This window comes from Peromyscus leucopus, chromosome 19, assembly GCF_004664715.2.
Source record: "Peromyscus leucopus breed LL Stock chromosome 19, UCI_PerLeu_2.1, whole genome shotgun sequence".
Lineage (NCBI taxonomy): Eukaryota > Metazoa > Chordata > Mammalia > Rodentia > Cricetidae > Peromyscus > Peromyscus leucopus.
Genome location: NC_051079.1, coordinates 66,491,998 through 66,514,856, shown reverse-complemented (window position 1 = coordinate 66,514,856; position 22,859 = coordinate 66,491,998). Strand labels below are relative to the sequence as shown.

The 22,859-nt window shown below is 42.4% G+C and overlaps 1 protein-coding gene across 1 annotated transcript in view; it reads left to right on the top strand.

Annotated features, from left to right (window-relative positions):
• The window catches only part of Setbp1 (SET binding protein 1), a 363,269-nt gene that overhangs the window by 170,882 nt on the left and 169,528 nt on the right, over positions 1–22,859 (top strand). Inside the window, 1 exon segment of the mRNA XM_028871988.2 lies at positions 12,753–12,806. Within this exon segment, the coding sequence (XP_028727821.1) occupies positions 12,753–12,806 (54 nt within the window).

The following is a 22,859-nucleotide window of genomic DNA, read 5'->3' as shown; positions in this document are numbered from 1 at the left end:
AACCTGAGGTAGCAGTTTCTTCCCATCCTGATGAATGGGAAGAATGGGTTCACCATGATAGTGGGGAGTGAGGTGACAGATAACTCCTCATGAAGTCAGTCAGAAATTCTGAGTACGCTTGCTCAGAAGTAGGATGGACTGGAAGTCAATCACACATGTGATTTCAGTAATAAAAAAAGCAGAGTATCTTAAACTGAGTTAGAAGTTTATAGAGAGGCAGTTCAATTTGCCTGAAGCATTGTAGTGAGAACAGAGTCCTGATTCTCAATACCATTCTGAGGTGATCACAGAGTTCTTGGAAGCAAGATCAGATCACAGCACACTTTTAGCAAACTTTGGTTCACTGAGACAGCATTGGGTGAGGCACCAGTGGACACATATGCTACATACCCCAGCCAAGAAGAATTGCTGGTGAACCAGCCATTTCCAGAAGTTGCCATGAAATACAAAAGAGACATCATTTTTTAGCAAAATACCAGGGTGCCTGTGTATTCCAAGGTGCTGGCCTGCATCAAACTTAGCCTGCTCAAAATCTAACCCTATTTTCCAAGGATATTTTGTTTGCTCAATCTATTGGGAATGCCTTTCAGAGCTGCATTAAGGCAGGTATCTAAGTACTTGAATTTTCAATCTGATCCCAGGACTTAGAATCCCTGTGTCCTTAGTTCAAGAGCAGGGCCTCTTTTGGAAGGGCTTGTAGATTGGTTGAACAAATAGTTTTTGAATAGCAGTTCAAAGAGATTTTACATTTCAGTCAATAGAAATGATTCAGCCTGTGCAAGTCTGTAGGTTCAACCTCTAGCGCTGACAACACCAACAGATTAGCAGGGAAGATGCGTTAGTTAAAGTAAGCTAACTAACAGTGAGATTGCCTCAGAAGAACAGGGTGGAAAGTGACAGAAGGGTATGGCCGTGCTTCTGGCCTTCACAGGCATGCCTAGGCAGGGATGTTCACACATACATCTGCATACAGCACACACACACACACACACACACACTAATAATCCAAGTAGACAACTTACCTTAATGGTATATATAAAAAATATTTAGTAATTTTTCTGATGAAAACCCTACGGAGATTTAAAGTACCTGGCCAAGAACCTATGGATAAGGAATTAGAACACCTGAGAGGAGGACCTACCATTATTACTTGCTAAACAGACATGGTATCAAACTGCCTTCTAAGTACTTATCTGTACATCTTTAGAGTGGTCCAACTCTCAACCCTCATCAGACACACTTTTTTTTTTTTTTTTTTTTCTTTGTGGATGATGGTCAATACCTAGACCCACGGTGGGCCAGAGTTCAGAGAATTAGTCACTATGGAGTATACATCCTTATATTGAATACCTGTGTCGCCCTCCTTCCTCACAAGGCTTGGGAAACATTGTAGAAGATCAAATAGAAATATTCTAAGGGCCGAGGATTAGGAAGGAGTGGTAGGAAACAGTGTCTCTTGGAAATAAACAAGGCTTTTGTACTCATGATCTCATGGTGGCTATGGTTGCCTAGACAAGATTATATAAGATCATGTCAGTCCAATTTCAGCATAGATGGTGAGGGTCTCGTAAAGCCCCACCTCCTGCTAAGCAGCTTTGGCAGTGGAAGAGCACTGGTGTCTGGAGAGTCAGTTTTCTCCCACAGCTGTGCATGGTAAGTTGCCCACACTCCAGTGTATATATGGGCCCATTCTCATGTGGACAGCACTGAGATTAGACTCAAGAGCTCATAAAAAAAAAGGATATGAAGTTAGATAGGCTCTGGTGCAGAATCTGACAGCAATTGAAGAAGGAGATTGGGGTTGATATGACCAAAAGACATTATACTAATGAATGCAATTCTCAAGGAATGAGTAAAAAGAAAAGGAAACCCTAGACAGAGGTATTTGGTAGATTAAGGCTGTCTCTTTAAAGTTTTAAGGTCTGACAAGATATCTTGTTGGTAAAAGTGCTTGCCAAACACAAGCCTGATATCTGAGGTCAATTCTCATAATCTATAGTAGAAGGGTGGCAGACTCTCAAAATTTAGTTATTATGTGACCTTTGCAAATACATTATGGCACACACACTCCTGAACTCACCTCTCTCTCTCTCTCTCTCTCTCTCTCTCTCTCTCTCTCTCTCTCTCTCTCTCTCTCACACACACACACACACACACACACACACACACACACACACATTAGATAGACAGATAGATACATGATAGATTGATAGATAGATAGATAGATAGATAGATAGATAGATAGGTAAACAGGCAGGCAGGCAGGCGGATATTTATCATATGAGCATTGTTCCTTCCAAACCAGAACAGACCCCAGTTTCATTCTTTCTCTTTGATGAAGGTGATTGTATTTTCTCTGAAGTTCTTACCTTCTTTTGTCTAGGCCCTTCATTCTTTTAGGAGTAAAATTGTTCTTGCTCCTTATGCAACATATAGATCTTGGAATATACATGATTTAGCACGCTTCAAAATCTGTAGTAGCTGGTGTTTGAGGATAGAGTAGATTTTCCATTCCCCTGCATCATTAAAAGTGATTATAATGCTATCAGCTTTTTAAAATGTGAGATATCTCCTTCCTATTAATGATTAATTTCTTTTATGTATTTTTGTGGGGTGCAATTGAGGGGATGTATGTGTACTTATGGGGAACAGAAATTGACATTAGATGTCTTTCTTTATAGCTCTTCATGGTGTTTTTTTTTTTTTTTTTTTTTTTTTTTTTTTTTTTTTTTTTTTTTTTTTTGTATTTTAATGATGTAATGTATGTCCCTGAACCTGGAGCTCACTGATTGACTGATCTGAATGGACAGCTAGCCCCTGGGATCTTCCTGCCTCTGCCTCCCAGTGCTGGCATTATAGGAATGTGTTTTCATTATTTGCTTTTTACATGATTACAAGGAATCCAAATTTAGATTCTCATGGTTCACCCACTAAAACATCTCCCAACTGAATTTTTTTCTTCTTCCTTTCCTTCTCTTTCTTTCTTTCTTTCTTTCTTTCTTTCTTTCTTTCTTTCTTTCTTTCTTTCTTTCTTTCTTTCTTCCTTCCTTCCTTTCCTCCCTCCCTCCCTCCCTTCCTCCCTCCCTCCCTCCCTTCCTCCCTCCCTCCCTTCCTTCTTTCTTATTTTGAAAACACCTATCTCCTGCTCATCTTGGTAAGTATCTCTAGATTAAGACTTCTCTAGGAGGGATGTGGTGACCCATGACAGCACTGAGATTACTGACTGTGCCACACACAAAGAATAGTTGCAAATTAACGTAATCTTCAGCTTTAAAAGGAATAGAGTGTACTCTGTAGATCTGTCACTTACAACTGTGTGCCTTTGCATAAGTGATTTAGTGTTGCTAGGTTTCTGTTTTCTGCTTTGTTTTATGAGGTTTTCCAGAGGATTTAATGTTATTAGCCTTTGGAAATTTGTAGGGGTTGCTGGCCTCTCTTACAATGTCTGTGACTTGGCACCACCTCCTTTGTTCAAAGGGGAATTGGATGGAGAGCTATGGACGAAGGCAAGGAGAATGAGAGAGGGAAGGAAAGAAGGAGGGAGGAGAGGAGGGAGGGAGGAAAATGTGGGGAGAGACAAGGAGAGTCGCACAAAAGAAGAGGGGGTTTCAGTTTGGCTCAGAATCGAAGATGCATGTGATCATGAGCCGAATTCATAGCAATGTGCACCAGGCTTCTGTGATTCTTGCATCCACTATAGACAGGAACATAGACCTTTTGGGCAAAATCAACTCAAGTTCAGGGAAAAAGTGTTGAAGTTTAAGAGGCAGAACCATTGCCTCTGATGCTCCTATGTTAGGCTGCATTGACTCTGCCATGGAAGGTGGGGGCCAGGGCTGCCTCCCAGGCTAGGGAAGGAGGGAGAGATATCCCAGGACAAGATTCCTGAGTGGGGCATGGATGGTTCTAGACTGGGCTATTACTGTTACTCTGAGTTCATGGTAGGTTTCTGGCAGAGATTTTTCCTGTTTTATCTGAGGCTTATAAAAGTTAAACTACCTGTAACTACAAAGTTTGGCTATTACTGATCTCACCTTGTCTTTATTTGTTTTACATATGCACCTGTAACTGTGATTGATTGCTCCAGATTTGGCCCTGGGAACCCAGATTCTCTGCCAAACTGCTGTACGGAGCAAAACTTTTCCTCCCAGACCACGGATCCTTTCAAAAAACCATCTGTTACCTTAGACATTTTCTACCACAAAGTGAATGTAGGGATTCACCAAGGAAAAGATGAACTAGAAAGACTTGATGTCTGCTTGGGAGCCCCACAAGCAGATCATCTGGTCAGTTCTAAGCAGAAATTCTACTAAAAGATAAGAAGGAGGCAAGGGCCATCCTCTCCAAGGATGTGGTTGGGGTTTTCATGTGTGCGATGACAGGACGCTCCTTTATTGGTGTTTTACTAGCATTACAAACTGCCCACAGATGCTCCTCGTGTGATTTCTTAATTTTGTTGAGATGAAAGACTTATGGCCCAGATCGCCCTATGGAGATACAGCACATCTTCAGCTGTTTCCCTGACTGGAACTTTCTTAAACATGTAGTGTGCTGAACTTCAGAATGAACAAAGAGGACATCCCTATCTGCAAAACAATGAGGGGAGGAAAAGGGAGTTTTTGCCCCGTTAGGCTCACAGCAGCCATTAAAGGACGCTCTAAAATGAGGTCTGGTTACACATACAATCCACTTCTTGACAGAGGTGGCTACATTAGCATCTTATATGGGGAGGGCTGGCTAAATCCTTCCCAGATAAATTCTGTATAAGGCCTTTTTTTCCCTTAAGATGTAAGTTTTCTAATTCTTATTTTTATAAAACTTCATATCAAACTTGCAAAATACTAATAAAAATTATGTTATTGGTGAAGTAGGATCATAGTTTGGAATGCCCTTATTCTCACACACTGCTCAGTCCTTAAGAACCTTCTATGATCTAGAACTCCTTAAGGCACTGCTCTGTAGGTTTTATTCTACATGGTGTATTACAAAGTATGAGAGGCATCATGGAGAGCCTGGTAAGACTGTCCACAATACATGTTCCCAAAGCAGTTGCAAGGTCTGAGAGGGTATTATGGTATACTGAAAAGGAATATGCATTAGCCAAGCCAGACCATGACATTCTGCTGTCTATGGATAATGAACTGCAGAAATGATCAAACCCTCTTAAATCTGTTTTTACTGAAATGCTTAATAAATTATGATAATTAGCATCCCTGTCACCAGTTAATACCAGATTTTCCTAGTAAACTTCCTACACAGTACAACCCACATTGACCCCCATGGAATCCAGTTTTCTCAATCTAAAGAACAATGATTTGAAAAGAATTACACCAGTCAGTTTAAAATGGGCATCATGAGTATGTGTAGAACTAGGAATATGCTGCTTAGATGTGGTGTGTCTTTAGTTATTTCTTGGAACATGAGCTGTACTTGTTCAAGTGTGTGTCTTGCTAAACTTCAGATGAAGGCCGGGTGGGCGGCGGTGGTGGCGCACGCCTTTAATCCCAGCACTTGGGAGGCAGAGGCAGGTGGATCTCTGTGACTTTGAGGCCAGCCTGGGCTACAGAGTGAGTTCCAGGAAGGGCACAAAGCTACACAGAGAAACCCTGTCTCGAAAAACCAAAAACCAAAACAAAAACAAAAACAAAACTTCAGATGAAGAGAGCAGCTTCACCAGGTCCAAATAACATAAGCAAGAGTTGTCATCTCAAGGGTTCTAGATTAGCCACAGCATCCAGACGTACAGATGCACCACTCTAAGGCAGGAGTCCATATTTACAAGGCTGACCATGAAATCTTAAGGCCAAAGTTGTGGAAACTCATTGCTGCATCTCTAGGGAGAGTAGGAATGCATCGCCACAGAACTTACCTGTAAACATTAGAACCTCATCATTTAAAACATAATAAGAGAGAAGAAACATGAGCGATGAAGCCCAGGCCTGTGTGCAGTTATATACAGTGGTTGTTATTAGAAATCCTCATCAATCTTTGAGTAAAGAGCCTGGAGGTAACACTGTTGGTGTCAGTGGTTTTGGTTTAACCATTGGAATTCCCTGAGGCTGAGGGGATTTAGTAAATGGGCACAACACACCTAGGATGACAACCACAGTGTGTGATTTGCTTTTTTCGGTTGGTAGGAGGCCTTCCTTGGACTCTGCAACTGTGTACACCAAATGCCTTGGTAGTTAGAACTAATTCCTGCTAATTTGGAAGGTTGGTTACACTTAACTTGGATGTGAACTTGACTTCTGCCTCAATGGGATTTCGAACTCATGTAGCAATTTAACTAGTCATCTGTACCCAATACTATTTGTAAGCCCGTAATCAGGCCATAGTGCGAAACAATCTCACTGACCATTCCTCTGACATTCAGAGGTGTAGACAAGCTTTTTTGAAGGGTGTGTTTTTAGGGGTGAGTTATTTAAAGGGAGAGAAGCAGAAGAAATAGTATCTCCTCTTCTCTTAAATCCCTGTTAGGATAACAATTTGGGGTACTAGGATGCTCTAAGACTGGGGTCAGTGGGAACAAAGGCTTCATTCAGTTAGTAGGAAAATGGGATACAAGGGGGTTCAATCACCCTAAAACTGATCTCATAGTGAGTGAGACATGAGACACAAGTTTTCTCCCTCGTGCCTTGCGATTTCTGCATAACCTCACTTCGCTCATCACACCTATGAAGAGTGGCGAGCAGTTGGTTCAGCTGCGGCCCCCTTACCCAGTGTTTCTCTTTATGCCTGCCATGCGGTGAACTGGGAGGTCCTTCATGGTCGATCACTCCGCTCCATAGTCTGTTGCTGTAACTTCTTTCCTGCTCAGTCTTCAGTCCTAGCAAACGGCCAGTTCTTCTTGTTCCTAGATTCTGCATTCCCAGGTAGAGGCACCCACAGTCTTCTGCACACCTAAAACTTAACTTCGAGCGGAAATATCAATAGGAATATACATATATAATATCTAACACACATGTATATTTTCCTTGGTCGTGTCGTTTAATCTTTCTGAACTTCCTTTTTCTCTTCAAGGGAGAGAGTGGTTCCAGTCCATCTCTAGTAACCTCAGACACATTCGTAATTGGATAGCTGTCTTTGCTTCCTGGGTCATTGCCCGAAGATAAGCTGTTCTAGTCTTTTCTGCGGGTGAAATAATTAGTAAAACATGGTTTAGCTTCCCTTCTCTAGCTAAAGTAAGGAGCAAGGACAATAGACTAGGGAGAGAAAAAGGCCATTTCCCACAGCATGGAAAGGAAGAAGGATGCATGATTGAAGGAGGGGAGGTTAAAGTCTCATTTAAGGACAGGACCATGTCTTTGAGGACACATTTGGACAAGGATCCATTGATCTCCCCAGAGCTACCTTTACTGTGCTCCTCTGCCTGCCTACCTCTGCATCTCTCCATCTGTATATTCACACTACACATCAGCGTCTCTGGCCCTGTCCTCCAGTGGTTGAATTTTCTGGGAAGAATGAATGAGTTATAAGGCCCCAGGGCAGATCCATCGGGGTTTCATTTTTCCAGTGTCATATCTAGACTGAAACCCTTCTGGCCAGATGTTCAGAGTAACCCGGATCCTTCCCCTTTCCTCTATTAGTAAGTTATTTCCCAGACAGGTGTCTGGTATGAGCCAAGGAATATGTGGGAACATAGGCAGCACCGTCTACCCTGGTGTGGCGCATGCTTACACTAAAGGTTCAGCAGAGAGGAAGAATGAGCAGGAGGAGAGAAAGGGAGGAGGAACGCTGCCCCTCCTCTCCAGCGGGGGACTTTAGAAACTATAGAGTTCTAAGGTAGGAGGACCACTCTGTGAAGGGACAGTCTTGGACCCAAGATGGCCACATGGCCTTGTTGATAGCCATGTTGTGAAGAATTAGAGAAGAAACCAAAGGGACAGTCCCGTCCATGAGGAATGGACGAAGTAAAACACAGGTCTCTCGCTTGGGAAGCTGGATGAGTTTTTTTTTTTTTCCTTTCCTGTTAGAAGCTGGGGCTCACTCCCTTCATCTTTCTCCAACTTCCCTTTTGAGTCTGGAGAGACAAAAAACGCACCCTGAATTTATGCCAAGCGAGAATTGGCAGCTCTTTAAAAATGGACGGCAGGGTCATCGTCTAGTGTTTGAATGTGAACTGTTTCAGAGAGCAGCAGCCTGTGTCAGGAATGAGATTGGTCTGAGCAGGGCCCCAGGAAAGCTCCGTGCTCCGCCGGGGAGATGAGAACATTTTCTTTCTTTTGCCTTTTAAATGAAATTCTGTCTGCCCTCCTCCCTGCACCTGCTCAGCCCTCTCGCTGAGAGTGGTGCAGACATTTAACCATCCTGGGAAAAGACAGGATCCTTTTCATTAACTTTACCCTGATTGAAGTCCCCAGAGCTGGGGTGGATTTCATTTTCCTCTTCTCATTCTCTGTCTATCATGGATGCTCCCCACACAGTGAGGCCGTCATGGGCATTGAACTGCTCCCCAGCGGCTCCAAATGGACACAGGGCCACGGCGGGAAGGGGTAGTGGGGAAAAGCCGTGGGTCTGTATTTTCTTTTCCTTTTGTTTTAAAATACTATTAATAATATTTATTATCGTTATTGCTATTAGTGTATCTGTGTGTGTCTCTGTGTGTGTGTGCGCCTGTGTATGTGTGTGTGTGCCTGTGTGTGTCTGTGTGTGCCTGTATGTGCATGCCTGTGTGTGTGTCCATATGTGTGTGCCTGTGTGTGTGTGTGTGTACACTTCCCTCAGATGTCAGTTCTTTCATTCCACAGTGAGATTTGAGGGCTCGACTCAGGCTGGCAGGCTTTCACAGCAAACACTTTGGCCCTGAGCCGTCTCTCCAGCCCCTAACTCTGTGTACATCTTACCTTTCATTCAGTTTCAACGGAATAACTGGGAGTTTCTGTCTCATCCTTAGACACCAGCAGCCAGTCCTGTGTGGGCAATGTGGTTCTATTGGATAGCAGACAGACACGAGCAGACATCTGTGCACAAGGGCCGAGGGTTAGGAGACACACTCAGAGCTGTCTACTTAATAATGTCACTGTCAGCTCTTTCTTCCCCCTAAAAATAAGACTCCTTTTTTGTTTGTTTTAATGGAAAACTATGTTGCCTAGTGAAACTGCATTCAACAATTGAGAGAGGTGGAACCACTCTGGATTAGGAAGGAAGGGGGACAGACACAGAAACACCTTCTTCTTTATTGCATTCCTTTATTCCAGAAGAGGTGGCTTCTGAGCTCACTGGGGGAGCAATACCCCCGTCCCTCCCAGAATCTTCCAACTGCTTGATTCAGTCTCAACATTAAGATTAAGACTCTTCTGGGAATCCAGGTTTAGATGGTCTGTAACTCTGAAACACAGGAGGACTTTTTCTGTCCCTGTAATTCTAATTGACACCAGAGCAGCACACTTTAAGTGTCTGATGATCGGCCCTGTTTCCTTTAAAAATGCAGAATGGGTATCTACTTTGGGGAGTATTCATAACATGAGTCTATGCTCTGCCTAAAATTTCCCGTGTTTGGTTATAACATAGTTAGAACTTGAGAGCCTGGAAGACAATTACGGTGTGAAGACACGTACAAGCTTCCATATACTGTTCTTTCCGGGCTCAGTGTTAGGAGAGGCCACCATGCTTTCTTTTGGTTGTTTCCAGGCCAGATAGCATTTGCCATGCATACTACACTGTGAGTGAATTACTTGGCATCTCCAAGGAAAAGGAATTGAGACATTGAAGCTCTACTTAAACTCCACACCGTTCCTGACATCACATCCCTGCATCCTCCTACTCAGCAGAGATAGACACCATGTCTCAACTCACTGGACCATTGAACATTCACCATTACAGAGGCAGAAAAACAAGAACCCTCTCCCTGGGGTGAATCCGTTTGCTGTTAGCCCCTTTCCTTGCATGTTACATATCCTTACATTTAACCTGTGACTTCAGCACTGAGGTATAAGCCAGTATTCTGTCCTATAGCTGAGAACAGATACAAAAAGAGCTTGTTCCTGTCATGGGAGTGCATCAATTCATTGTAGCATTGCTATGCTCCTCATGCAGAAAATGTACCAAGTGCTGAGAACTGTGTCCTTTTGTCAGCTTGGAGAATATCCTCAGCTGTCCCTCACACTTCTCCACACCCAGCAACTGAATGACTCTTGTCCTCACCTCAAGGTTGACAATCTTTCCCACTTTTCTTTTGAGTCATATGTTCAATAGGTAATTTAGTGACTAACTATGTGTTCAGTCCCCTCCTAACACATTGCAAAGTGCAGGATTTACATAAAATATTGTTCCACTCATGTCTTGTTGGGCATGTTGTTGTTGGTTTAAAATAATATATGCAGCAACACAAAATAGAAATTGAGGGAGTTAAGAACTAAACTGCACACATCTGATTCTATTCTGAGAGAAGAGAAGAGAGAATTAAGACTTCTGGCAGGGGGTACATTATAACTTTGTTGAGAACCAAAGGAGACATAACAAACCATAATCAAGCCTGCTGGATTTCTATACAAATGGATTTGCTCAGTTCTCAGTCCTCTGCCATGGACGTGAAGAAATGATACACATTTGAAGATGTTGTGAATACACTTGTAATTTACCCTCACTGTCAGCATTTCCGAGCTAAGAGGTAGATGTTTTAGTCCCCTGTCTCTGCTCTCGTGGTGAGCCCAACGGGTAGGTGGGTATTTCTTGGCTGAAGCTGAAGGGCCTGGAACGTTTCTGAGATGACTCTCCAGTGCTGATGCTTGTGTGGTGACTGATGTGCTGATGCATGTCAGTGGCTTCATAGCTATATGAAGTCTGTGTGTCACCTCTGCATTTGCCTGATTCAGTTCAAGGCTTATGCTGTATTGGTAAGTTTTGAAGAGTAGATGCTCATTACCGAGAAATGAGAGTGTCTCAGCGAAAGGGCTTGTTAAGGGTCACTGATCAGGACATAAGCAGTATGTTACTGCATGGAGCTCTTCTGGTTAATATTCTGATACTTGGCCTTTTTCCTATGCCCACCTCAACTCTACAGAAGGTCTCCAATCTGTTGAAATTCACATGCACACACACACTATAGGAGACAAAGCTTGGTCATTGGGAAAATATAGTTAAAACCCAAAATACATGTAGTTCCAAGTAACACCTAGAAAATATTGCTTAACTTTAATCACTTTTCTCATGCATGGCATGTAGGTACTTTCCATGTCAGGATTTGTGGGGATTAGAAAGAGGAACAAATTGAAACAAGGTATAATATATAAAGTATATATAAAGCATCAATCATCAGCGTGCCGGAACTGGAGTGATTCTCAGTGTACTATAATCTCCTCCCTGCTCCCTGAAGGAGGCTGGGACTTGCACTGATGGATGCAAATGGAGGGGGATATTGGGATTAGCAAGTCCCTTACCCTGCCTTCATTCTTCAAACTGCTCCCACTGAAGCAAGCCCCTTCTCCTCCTACCTTCTTCATTCAGAGGATCAGCTTAAATTTCATCTGTTTCACCAACCCTGCCCCCAGCCTTCTCCCCATTTCTCCAAAGCCTGAGACATGGACTCCGCCACTTCTGCTGATGTTCGCTTGTGTGAGCGTTTTCTGGACAGGGTGCCCTCTGAAGGCAAGGACTGAGTCTTCCATTGTGCCTGAGCTCTGTGCCTGGGCCCGTGGCCTCATAGGGAGCTGCCTGATTGTTTCCTTACAACTAAGAGGGGCCACGCTGGCTTCTTCCCAGGATGGGAAATCCATCCCACTGGCTGGGCAACCCCAAGGCTGAGCAGAATGTGCTGTTCTAGCCCAAATCCCACTGTGGCTCATATGTGGTCGAGTGATTAGGGATTCTAGAAAACCCTCTTCAGCTTTGTCCCATGGAAGACCCCAGAGCCTAGCAGGGCTCCTTCTATTCCCTGAACCAAACAGAATATTGTGAGAGAAAAAGTGAACTCATAGAATTTTCCCCAAATACTCTCTAGGCCTACATTGTCCATCATACTCCTTGACTTAAAACAGGCACTTTCCCTTTTCCTTGTTACCCCACCCTTTTCCAGCACTTATCAACGGCCAGAGTGGGTCTCTTTCATTAATTAATGTGATGTTATCATTGAGGGGTTTCCACCCCCAGAAAAGAGGAAAAAGTACTGAAAACCACACCCTAATCCTACAATATCAATTAAACAAAGGTGTGTGTGTGTGTGTGTGTGCACGACACACTCGGAATTTAATTTTATTCTCTAATTCTGTGTATAATTGAAGCATAAGCTATGAACACTTAGATAGAATATAAAATCACAAGCAACATACAATAAAGGCAAACCAAACCATGTTGGTGAGAAGAGTCAAGAGTCAGTTTCTCTGACTTGTGTTTACGAGGACGAACGAAAAAGTCATGTTAGAAGAGCAGTGCCTTCTATATGAAATTATAACTGCTAATTGGGTTTATCATGGAGTACTTTGAAGTTAGAGAATTTCTCCTTAAAGAAATTGATGTATCTGTGGACATGCATTATATCTCACAATTTCAGTGAGCCAGTGACCCTCAACCATAGCCTTTGCTCCCTGACTTAAGCCCCTTTGAATAAGTGGTAGCACACAAGAAGGCAACATGATGATGGGGAGGAAGTCAGAGAGGTTGTGGACACATTGTGGAAGCTCAGAGTGTCTGGGTTCCATACATTTTGTGACTGAAGTGCCAATCTGGGCTATGGTAGTTGTGGGCTGGTCGTCCTAGGGATGCTGTGTGCAAACTTTGAGAAGCATTACTAAGAAAAACTTCTTTGTTCTTTTCAGCTCCTCACAGCCAGTGACCTTGCAGCCAGTGACCTCAAAGGATTTCAGACACAGGTAAGTCTCTGTCCGGGTTTGATGTGGTTTGAGAGTGGTGTGATCTGTAGTTAGGTTGTGAGTAAATGAAATTGATGCAAGGACCAAAGCTTCCCGGGGGACCTCCTGCTTCTCTGACTTCAGGTACCGAAGAGAGAGACCTGGTACTTGTCTCTGGAGCTCTTCTCTTATCTCACCTTTGACAAAATGATTGCTTTCTACTCTGACTTTCTTAGTGTGCCATAGAGAAAAGCAAAACAAAATGCATTTAGATCAAGATGCTTAGAATATTGAATTAATACAGGGTTCAATTGAAGGAAACAGAGTGGAATTAGGCTGGAGTTCTACCTCCTCTCTCTCTTTTTCTCTTTCTCTGGACTGTATGTTTCTATAATATTTGTATGCCTATGTATAATACCTTGTTATGGCTGGGCTAATCCAGGGTCCTGCAAAGGCAGACAGATGAGTTATTGCTGATAGTGGTTGGGGAACATGTCATATTTCTCTAGCTAGAGTGCTGCTTGAAGATCACTATTAGAAATGGCAAGGGGGACCAGGCAAAATCTCTCTGGGAACCAGGTGTGGCGGTACAACCCTTTAATCCCACCATTTGGGAGGCAGAGGTAGATGGATCTCTGTGAGTTGGAGGCCAGCCTGGTCTACATAGCAAGCTCCAGGCCAGCCAGAACTACATAGAGACCCTTTCTCAAGAAAGAAGGTGTTCTGGGTAACCTATTTAGCAGGGGTGAAAATGTAAAATCATTCTCTCTGTCTCTGGAAGAGGAGTTCCTACGTAGACGTACACATATATACAGATGAGACGTAGATACCTCACCTTCTCCCACAGATTCCAGCAGAGGCCCAGGATCGACAAAAAGAAAGACACATTCAAGAATGATGTCTGTGGTGCTCAGTCCCTGGTCCCTTTTCATAGGAAACTTTCTATCATCCCAACTCACTCTTGGTTTTCTAATCCCATAGTGCTGGCCTTTGTAGCAAAGGACATCATTGCTGGTGGCAGAGGACATCACACTGAACTTGTGGGTGTGGAACAATCAACTTTCTAACAGAGTTCCTTGTATTCTGGAATGTTTCCATCTTTAAACCACTTGCATGTGGTGCCCTCACGATACTTTTTTTGTGGGTTACACTACTTCTCTTTTACGGATTATGACCTCTAGGCACCCTTTTATTGCCAGGGCATCTGAGAACCCAGATTCTGATATAAAACAGTCCCATGTCACACAGAACAGAAACAGGGACAGAGAGTAGGCAGAGAGAACTGGAGGAGGGGAACTGACAAATTGAGGGATCCCTAGTGAACGTCCAGAGCAGATCTGAAAGCCAGTGCTGCTGGGCAGGCCTTTGACCACAGCACTTGGGAGGCAAGGGCGGGTGGGTGTATGTAAGCTAGAGGCCCACCTGGTCTACAAAGTGAGGTCTGGGACAGCTGCGGCTGTGTAATAGAGAAGCCTTGCCTCATGAAACTTAAAAAAAAATGAAGAAAGAGGGAGAGAGAAAGGAAAGAAAGAAAGAAAGAAAGAAAGAAAGAAAGAAAGAAAGAAAGAAAGAAAGAAAGAAGGAAAGAAAGAAAGAAAGAAAAAGAAAGAAAGAAAGAGGAAAGAAAGGAAGTAAGGGAAGGAAGGAAGGAAGGAAGGAAGGAAGGAAGGAAGGAAGGAAGGAAGGAAGGAAGGAAGAAAAAAAGAACAGACCTGAATACCATTTAAGTTGTTTCTGTCTCAGTCTATTGTAGATGACCCATAGGGCTCTCTTGCCAGGCATTGAAAACCAACAAGAAACTGAACGCTATTCACATTTGCAAACAAACTTCCAGTGGATCTGAGAGAATGTGAAAGAAAAGCAAAAGACAATCACCATTGAGTCATTTCCCACTCACCTCCATTATCTCTCTCAAGCAGTGACATCTCAGCTAAAGGTTTCATTTCACTTTAAATTCAACTTTTAAATGATGTGGTTTTTTTTAATTAAAATATAATTATATCATGTCCACTTCCCTTTCCTCTCTCCAATAATTCCCATGTACCTGTCCCACATTTCACTCTCTAATTCATGACTTGTTTCTTTAATTTTTATATACATACATACATACATACATACATACATAAACACATCTTGGCGACATGATCGTATTCTTTCCATGATTATATGTATACGTGTGTATACATATGTATCCTAAATATACAAATTCAGCCTGCTCAGTCTGTGTAGTGTTACCTGTCAGCTCAGCAGGGCTGAGCACTTGGTATTGGGTAACCCATTTAGGCGCTCTTCCCTCAGGACAACTATGTCTCCTGCTCCCAGCATTCCACACTTGCCTGTTATTCCTTTGCAGTGGGTAGAAAGCCTTTCCTGGAGGGGATGTTTTGTTTCTCCCAGAGGAAGATAGTGCACAATGAGTTTCTGGAAGGTCTGTGTGTGAGAGAGCACGTGTGTGTGTGTGTTGTGTTAGTGTATGTGCGAGTAAATGATCATGAGTGTGGCAATGATTACATGTAGATGTGTTTGGGGCATGGCGTGTTTCTGACATGATCCAATGCTTCCCGCGATTATTTAGAGATATCGTCAGATACTAGATTTAAACTGAGCGGAAAAAATGAAGGCAGAGGTAGGCTCATTTGAGGCTGGTCTACTGCCTTGGAAGGCAGGATCCTAGAAAGGCACTCTCCAAGCAACCCTGCCCATCCACACAGTCTCCGGTGCAGATGGCTCGCTCCCCTGCTTGTTCTCCCCCACATCGTTCCATTTTTATGTCATCCCCTAAGACTGCAAGCATATTGTTTGACTACACAGGATGCCATTCTTGAGGCCAGGAAGTTATGTGATTCCCGTGGGCAGCCTGCTAGGCTAAGATCAAAGTTAACTTTCCAGTGTCAGTCTTGAATCCAAAGGGCAGGGGTGTGTTTCAAGTCAACACCAGCCTTGGGGAATTTTCCCAAATAGAAGCTGAAAGCAGGCTCCATGCAATAATCCATGGATGTTTTCACTTCCAGGAACTTTCACTGAATGTTGGGTGAAACCCAGGAGGACCTCTTGCTGGGAGAGCTGATTAGCTTCTCTGCAGTCCACAGGTTCCTTGAACATGGGCTGGGTTAGTCCTTTCCTTTATGCCTGTTCCTGATGCATCCTCCTAAATCATTGTCCTGATCCCCTCACTAAGTTTAATGACATGAGAGTGGCGAGTGGCGACTCTACTGGACTGGACCATTCTGTCTGCATCCGTTCTTCTCTCTGCATTCGGGTAAAGCAGAGAAGGATAAGGAACCAAATTCTCCCTTCTGCTTTGATTTCCGAATATACCTTGTTCCATCTTGGACTGACTTTTCAGGTAGTGCCTGGGTATCTAAGTTACTATATACTGTGGATGGGTAGTCTTTACCAAAGGAGTGAATTTGGCCTCAACACCACAGTTTGAATTGTCTGTTAGAGTGAGGTCTAGGGCTGGCAGGCATGCCATCTCATGGAGTTTTCAAAGCATAGATGGAAAAGCCTCTAGAATTCACACCTGAACCACACCGACTTTTCCCATCCTTGACTTTTGAAGCAGCTGGCAGACTTGAAGACTGCCATCTCTAGTCTCCAGTAATCGGAAATGAGGACACACATTTCTCTATCTGAGACCAATGTTCTCCATCCCTGAGAGAAATAAGATTTGTCTTCTAATTCTCTAGTGAAAGCCCAATAAATATGAGCTCTGATCTCTTCTTTCTTTCTTTTTCCCTTAATACAAAAGCTATAAAGTAAGAATTTGGAATGCACAGAGAAACAAACAAGCCTCCTGGTTTTCTACCACAGAAATATAAATGATGGCCTCTGGGGCTGTCTTTTCCTCTTTCATCTACACAGCCTTGTATAGCTATTGGAATTTCCATTGTTACACGTTACATTTATGCTCTTACTTTCTGTTTTCTTTGCAGGCTTTCCATGCCACTGGAAAGTCATGTAGCAGCTGGTTATTCCTGCACTTGTGGCAAGTCCCTTTCTCTGCCTACCAGCCCATCCCCAGGAGGAATTCCATCCCTTGGAGGCTGAGATCTCCAAGGAGCAATCTAAAGCAGATGCTAGGACAAAGTCCTCTCATCTAGGACACAAACAGCATACAGTTCTTTGCTTTGTTTCTAGTATATTTGCTACTAAGATGTGACAGTTGATTAGGCTTTGTAGACAAAGCCCTCAATCTTGTGCACATGCTCGGGAGGACCCAGGTGGGACTATAGTAGAGAGATCATTGTAATGAGGGGAACAAATTAGGTACCAGCTCTTCAAGTCCAACTATAATGTTGGGGGAACATGACTTTAGAGACAAGCACTGCTTACAGAGGAAAGACTGCAAGTCTTTGTCCTTGCCTACTGTAAACTCTCCATCGTCACAAGGGGAGTTCCTTCCTTTAGGGAGAATGGGGCAGTACTTTAAGGATCAGACGAGTATATGAGCAACATATGAACTGTCATTTATAATGCATTTCTAAAATGTTAACTGCTATTGTGGTCAAGGACACACAGGGACAGATATGAGACATACAGGAAAACATTTTAGCATGGAGAATATAGGAATTATTGTTACCTATTTGCCACATGCATTCAATAAACAACCCTGTAAGGTTTTGTGTAGGGCTCTCTTTGGCATACAAAGCATCCCCCTCCTCTCTAAATTTTAGAATGTCCTGCCAAAAATATCATCTTTATGACACTGAGAAACACATCGAATGACTTTGATGCTTATTTTTTCTTATAAAAAGAAAAAGGTCTTACTGTGTATATGAATTTTATTAGGATCGAATAAGACAATCCACAAGAAAGCCACCAATAGCAAGCCTGTGTAAACAATGGGTCTGGGTAGTTCTTCCCTTGAAGAAGTAGAGATTAAATTAATTGAAAATGCAGACAAAGAACAGAGAATACCATTATAGAATGAACTTGAAAGTTTTCCAAGTAGAGGTGTCACTCACCTGGGCTAGAAGAGGGGAGAAGAATTATGAAGTGGTAACCTTATTCCAGGGCAGGTGAAGCCTACATGAAGCTTAAGCCAGAGCGAAAATGCTTGGACTGTATTTTGGAGATGTGGAAGTAGTTTGACTTTTCTGCCTGCTTTGAAAGGGACCATGGTAAATAAATTAAAAAAAAAAAAAAAAAAAAAAAAAAAAAACTTGGGAATTGAGTTAGAGCCAATTTTCAGGTCTTCGAAATCTGAAGAAATGGTTGGACTTTAAAAATTAACTAGTTTGAAGTTTTCAAATGTAATATCTATACTGTATCATATTATATATCTGTGTTACATTATGGATATATATATGTATATATGTATATATATATTCATAAAGATGATATTTTTGGCAGAGCATTCTAAAATCTAGAACTGTTGCAGCTAGGGGAGGGGGATGCTTTTTTATGCCAAAGGGGTATCACACAAAGATATTATATGGATGTTTGTTGAATTAGATGGCAATTAGGTAACAGAAATTAATATGTAATTCACACTAAAATGTTTTCTTATATCTCAGATCTTTATACACACTGGCATGCACACACACACACACACACACACACACACACACACACACACACACACTGATATGCTACAATGAAGGCCCTTATTGGTATCATTGATGACTTCTGTAGTTCATATACCCTTTTCTTCCATTTTAAACTATTAATAGTTGAACATCCATTGACAAAGTCACTGCTAGTAACTCTCCAGAGCTGAGATAAACTCACCACCACACACCACGGGGTCAGCTCCAGTAGTCAGTGCTTGTTCTCCAGTCTTATCTCTTCTATATCCTCGTTTACTTTGGCTTTAATTATGGGGTTATTTTCAATCAAACCTCAATCATTTCATGTTACTTATAAAATGAAGACTTGTTTCAATGTCTCAAAATAATGTGGGCGTTAAAAACAATCATAAGCCATTGTTATTTATCAAAACTAATGCTAATTCCTTAGTATTTTCTAATATCTAGTCCGTATTTAGATGTCTCTGCACATAGCCACACTATTTTATAGTTGATTTGTTACAGTCAGAACCAAATCACCACTAGCTGACTTGACCATGGATGGATGCCAGCTGTCCATAAATTCAGTATCAACAGATATAAACATTAAGATGTAGCTCCGGGAGTTCCAGAGAATCCAGCTCCCACTGACCTCAAGCAAAATGTGTTAGTATGTGTTCATACTGCCTTTGCTTGTATATTTGTATGCCAATTACTTATTTAAGCCAAATGTACTATAGGTTACTAGGAATTCTGTGAACATTGAATGTATCATCTCATTTAATTATTACAATAATATGTGGGATCAGTAATTATTTTATCCCCATTCATAAGCACACAGGTGAAGACACAGGTGTGATGAGGCTTATGTCAAAGGTGGTATTTGAACCCAGGTAACCATGTATGCTATCCACCTTAATTTAGATGTTTTAATTTCATTTCTGTTGTTCTGATAAAATACTTTGACTAAAAGCAATGTAGGGGACAAAACAGTTTATTTCAGGTTACAGGCTATGGTCCATCAATGAGGGAAATCAGGGTGGAAATTCAAACAGGAACTTGCACACAGGCTTACTTGCTATTCCACACAACATTACCTCTTCCCGAGGAATTCACTTGATAATCAAATATGTGCCAGAGAAACCCTGATGGATGCAGCTTTCTTTCTGGCTCACGAGACCATGCTTACACAGGTTTCTTACACAACTCATGATCACCTGCCCAGGGAGTGCAGTATCCCACAGTAGGCTGTCCCCTCCTACATTATTAACCATCAATACTGTCCCCCACAGACAAGTCCACAGTCCAGTCTGGTCTGGAAAATCCCTTAATTGAGACTTCTTTCTTGGGTGGCCCAAGGCTCTGTCAAGATGATGGTAATAATTAAGATAGGCATGGTTTCCATGGCTAAGTTAATTCAAAACTAGGCTGACCATGGATAAGATGTACATGTGCAGCTCCACCTTCATTTCTGTCAATCATACCAAAGTTTTTGAGTCAAATTCTAAGAAAAACGTTTTCCTATACCTCAGAGTCATAGAAAGACCACCACAAGGCATGGTGAATTCTTCCATTTTGGAAAAGAATTTCTGCTTTTCTAATTGCCTTTCTTTCCCAAACTCCCAGAGGGACGGCCATTTATTTGTTGGCTGCCTCTCTACAGTGAAGGGCACTGAGGCGAGGTAGAGGAAGGCAATGCATACAGCCATGGGGAGACATGTTCGCTTATTCTCATGGTGGGAGGGGAATCATCACAAAGCCAGATAGTACATAAGAAAGTTCCGTTAACGCTGCTGCCTGCTCCCCCTGCTCCTACCACACACATTAAAACTGAGAGATCTCTCAGCACAGGTAGGAATTTTTATGAGGGCATCTCATGGAGAACACAAAAGTCCAGGCTGAGCTGTAATAGTGGGCTTGTGTTGTTTTAGATGGGTCTAGACATAAGACTTTTCAGAAGCTCTCTGGGTAATAAGTCGGGATCCCTGTTTTTTGGCTGATGATTTCAATAAAGACTTCAAGAGAGAGGTGTGAAGAGTCCTATCTAAATAGACTCTTGTGCCAGGAATATGGCATGGACTTAATTTGCCCTCTGAAGTCTACCTCTCCTAGCAACCTTGTTAGCTGATGTCTTAGTCCACCACCTCCCAGGTGGAGGGAGTTTGAGGGAGCATGGATTCTATGCAACCCATCCCCACATTCATCTCCTGCTGTTTTCACCCTACAACTGAAATTTGCCCAGGATTGTTGACTAACCCATAATAGTGTTTGAGTTTACTGTCTTTCTGGATATAACAGTATCCAAATAGTTCATCTTTATTACACTACCCCAAGGAGGAAATGCATGAGTGTGGTGGTCTGCTTTATCCCTTGCCTGCTGCAGCAAGGTGTATCTGCGACTCCTCCTGTCTACAGTGGTTGCTTTGGAAACATTTGGCTTTGTTCTCAAGGCCTTTCATCTGGCTGGTTGTATATCATCTCAGTTCTGATGTCATGCTTTCAGGAGACTCAGGAGGTCTTTCAGAGCATGAGGTGCACACTAAAGTAACCTGTCCAGTGTCTGCTAGTAGTCCACGTGACTAAGAGCTAACAGCTAAGGGTTTAGAAACATTTACAGCAATCCAGTATTTCTGTGGCATCTAAGAACTGGAGAGTTTTATTAGTAATATATTTTTCTAACATTTTACAATATTCATAGCAAAATAATGTTTAGCAGGGAAATCAAGAACTTCACTATAAACCATTGGGTGACTCTGTTCTGATTTGTACTGTCATTATTTCTTACTTTCAAGGGGAGGAGAGCATTTGGATGGCGTCTTTTTATTCAGTTATTCTGTGAGCATATAGTTACATGTTTGTTTTGTGAATACTGTTACCCCTCTGGAGGAAACCACCACCTGGAGAGGTATCATTCTTGACATCCTTAGAGCAGCTAGACAAAACAGGGCCATCATTCCCTGTGATTTCAAAGGCAGCCACCAGTTTAATATTGTCTTAACAAATATGAATACCTGTGATTATAACAGACCATCTAACAAAACATATTTGTCCATATGCAAATATATATGTTGTATGAAATCCCTGATGAACATAACTATTTATCCTATGTGAAACCATGAGTTTCATGCTATAGGCATATACTTTTTGCCCTGCTAGACAATTTTTTTAGTATTTTTTTAAAACAGCATTGGCATTTGGTTCTGGAGAGAAAACTTCTCCAGGTGTTTTCCAGAGAGCCTGGCATTTCAAGGGGGATATTCTGAAGGCTTAATAAGTTCTCTTGGGATACTAAATCTCTTTAGACTTCAGTGGGTATTTTGTTTCTGACTTCCAAGATGTTTTGACCATCTGAGAGGCATGTGCAGGTGGACCCAACTTAAAACAAACCAAATGTTGAACAGTTCACCCCCAGGAAAATGGATAAACAACAGGTAGAGGATGAAAGGAGGAAGGGATTATTCATACACAGAGATATTTTTCCACTCTATCAATGGAATCAATGTAGTCAATCTCTGCTAGGATATCCAAATATAAGGTAGGCTTCCAACAGCTGATTTAAATCCAACTGTTTAGAATAGAAAGAAAACAGAGTGAGGAATTAACAATGGGGACTGACTGTGAATGGTACCTTCTGCTCTTTTAACTGGAGTTTTCTCTTCTCTCAAACAAAAACAGAAACAGAAACCCTTAGCAACAAGAAGGAAAGATGAGATAACTCCTGTAATCCCTGGAGACACCCAAGGTTTAATTATCCTGTGACTCCTTCCCCTGACCTTGTGTTGTTAGTTTCCATGGTCTTGTCTTTCTCTTCCTTCCTTAGGTAGGCTAAGAAGAGCCTACATGGGAACTTTTGAAATTCTCTCCTCGTGCTTCTGACTTGAAGCCTGTGCATCTCCAACATCGGTGCTCACTGGAGCATTTCTCTGTGTGAATGTTTACCTGGCTTTCCTCCATGTTACAAGGTTTGGGAAGGAGTACCACGGAGCAAAGGCAGATTCCCATTAGTGCTCTGAGAGCTACTGCCAGAATTTCTTCAGCAGGATTGTTCCAAACCTGCCTCATGAGGAAGGGTTACCTCTCCAGCCAATGAATGACTTGTTTCTACAGTTTATTCTCCTTCTACTGCCTAGCTTCCACTTCTACCTTCTTATTCTTCCCCCTCTCTTCTACCAAACCAAAGCCCATTTGAGAGGTGTCAGGTCCCTAGGAGATGAGTTGTTGTGGAGAAGCTTGCTTCTCTAGCCCTAAGGCATCCTTTGGCCATCTTGATGGTGGGCAGAGGCTATGTTCATTCTACAAACTCTCCACCACAGCACTGATAGTTCCTGATAATGGTCTCCCTCTTCCCTGAATTTCCAGTTATGAACATGATTTCCCTTGACATCTCTCAGTTTTCTTAAGGTTAGGTACCAGATCCTGGAGTGAGACCCTTGCTTCCATCTCAGCTCAAGCCAGTGGTACATATGCCAAAAGAAATGTAAGCAGTACTGAGATGTGTAAACACATTAGTAGTCAAAATCGGTGCTTATTAACTAACAGAGCAGAGTGTTCTCCCACCTTGCAG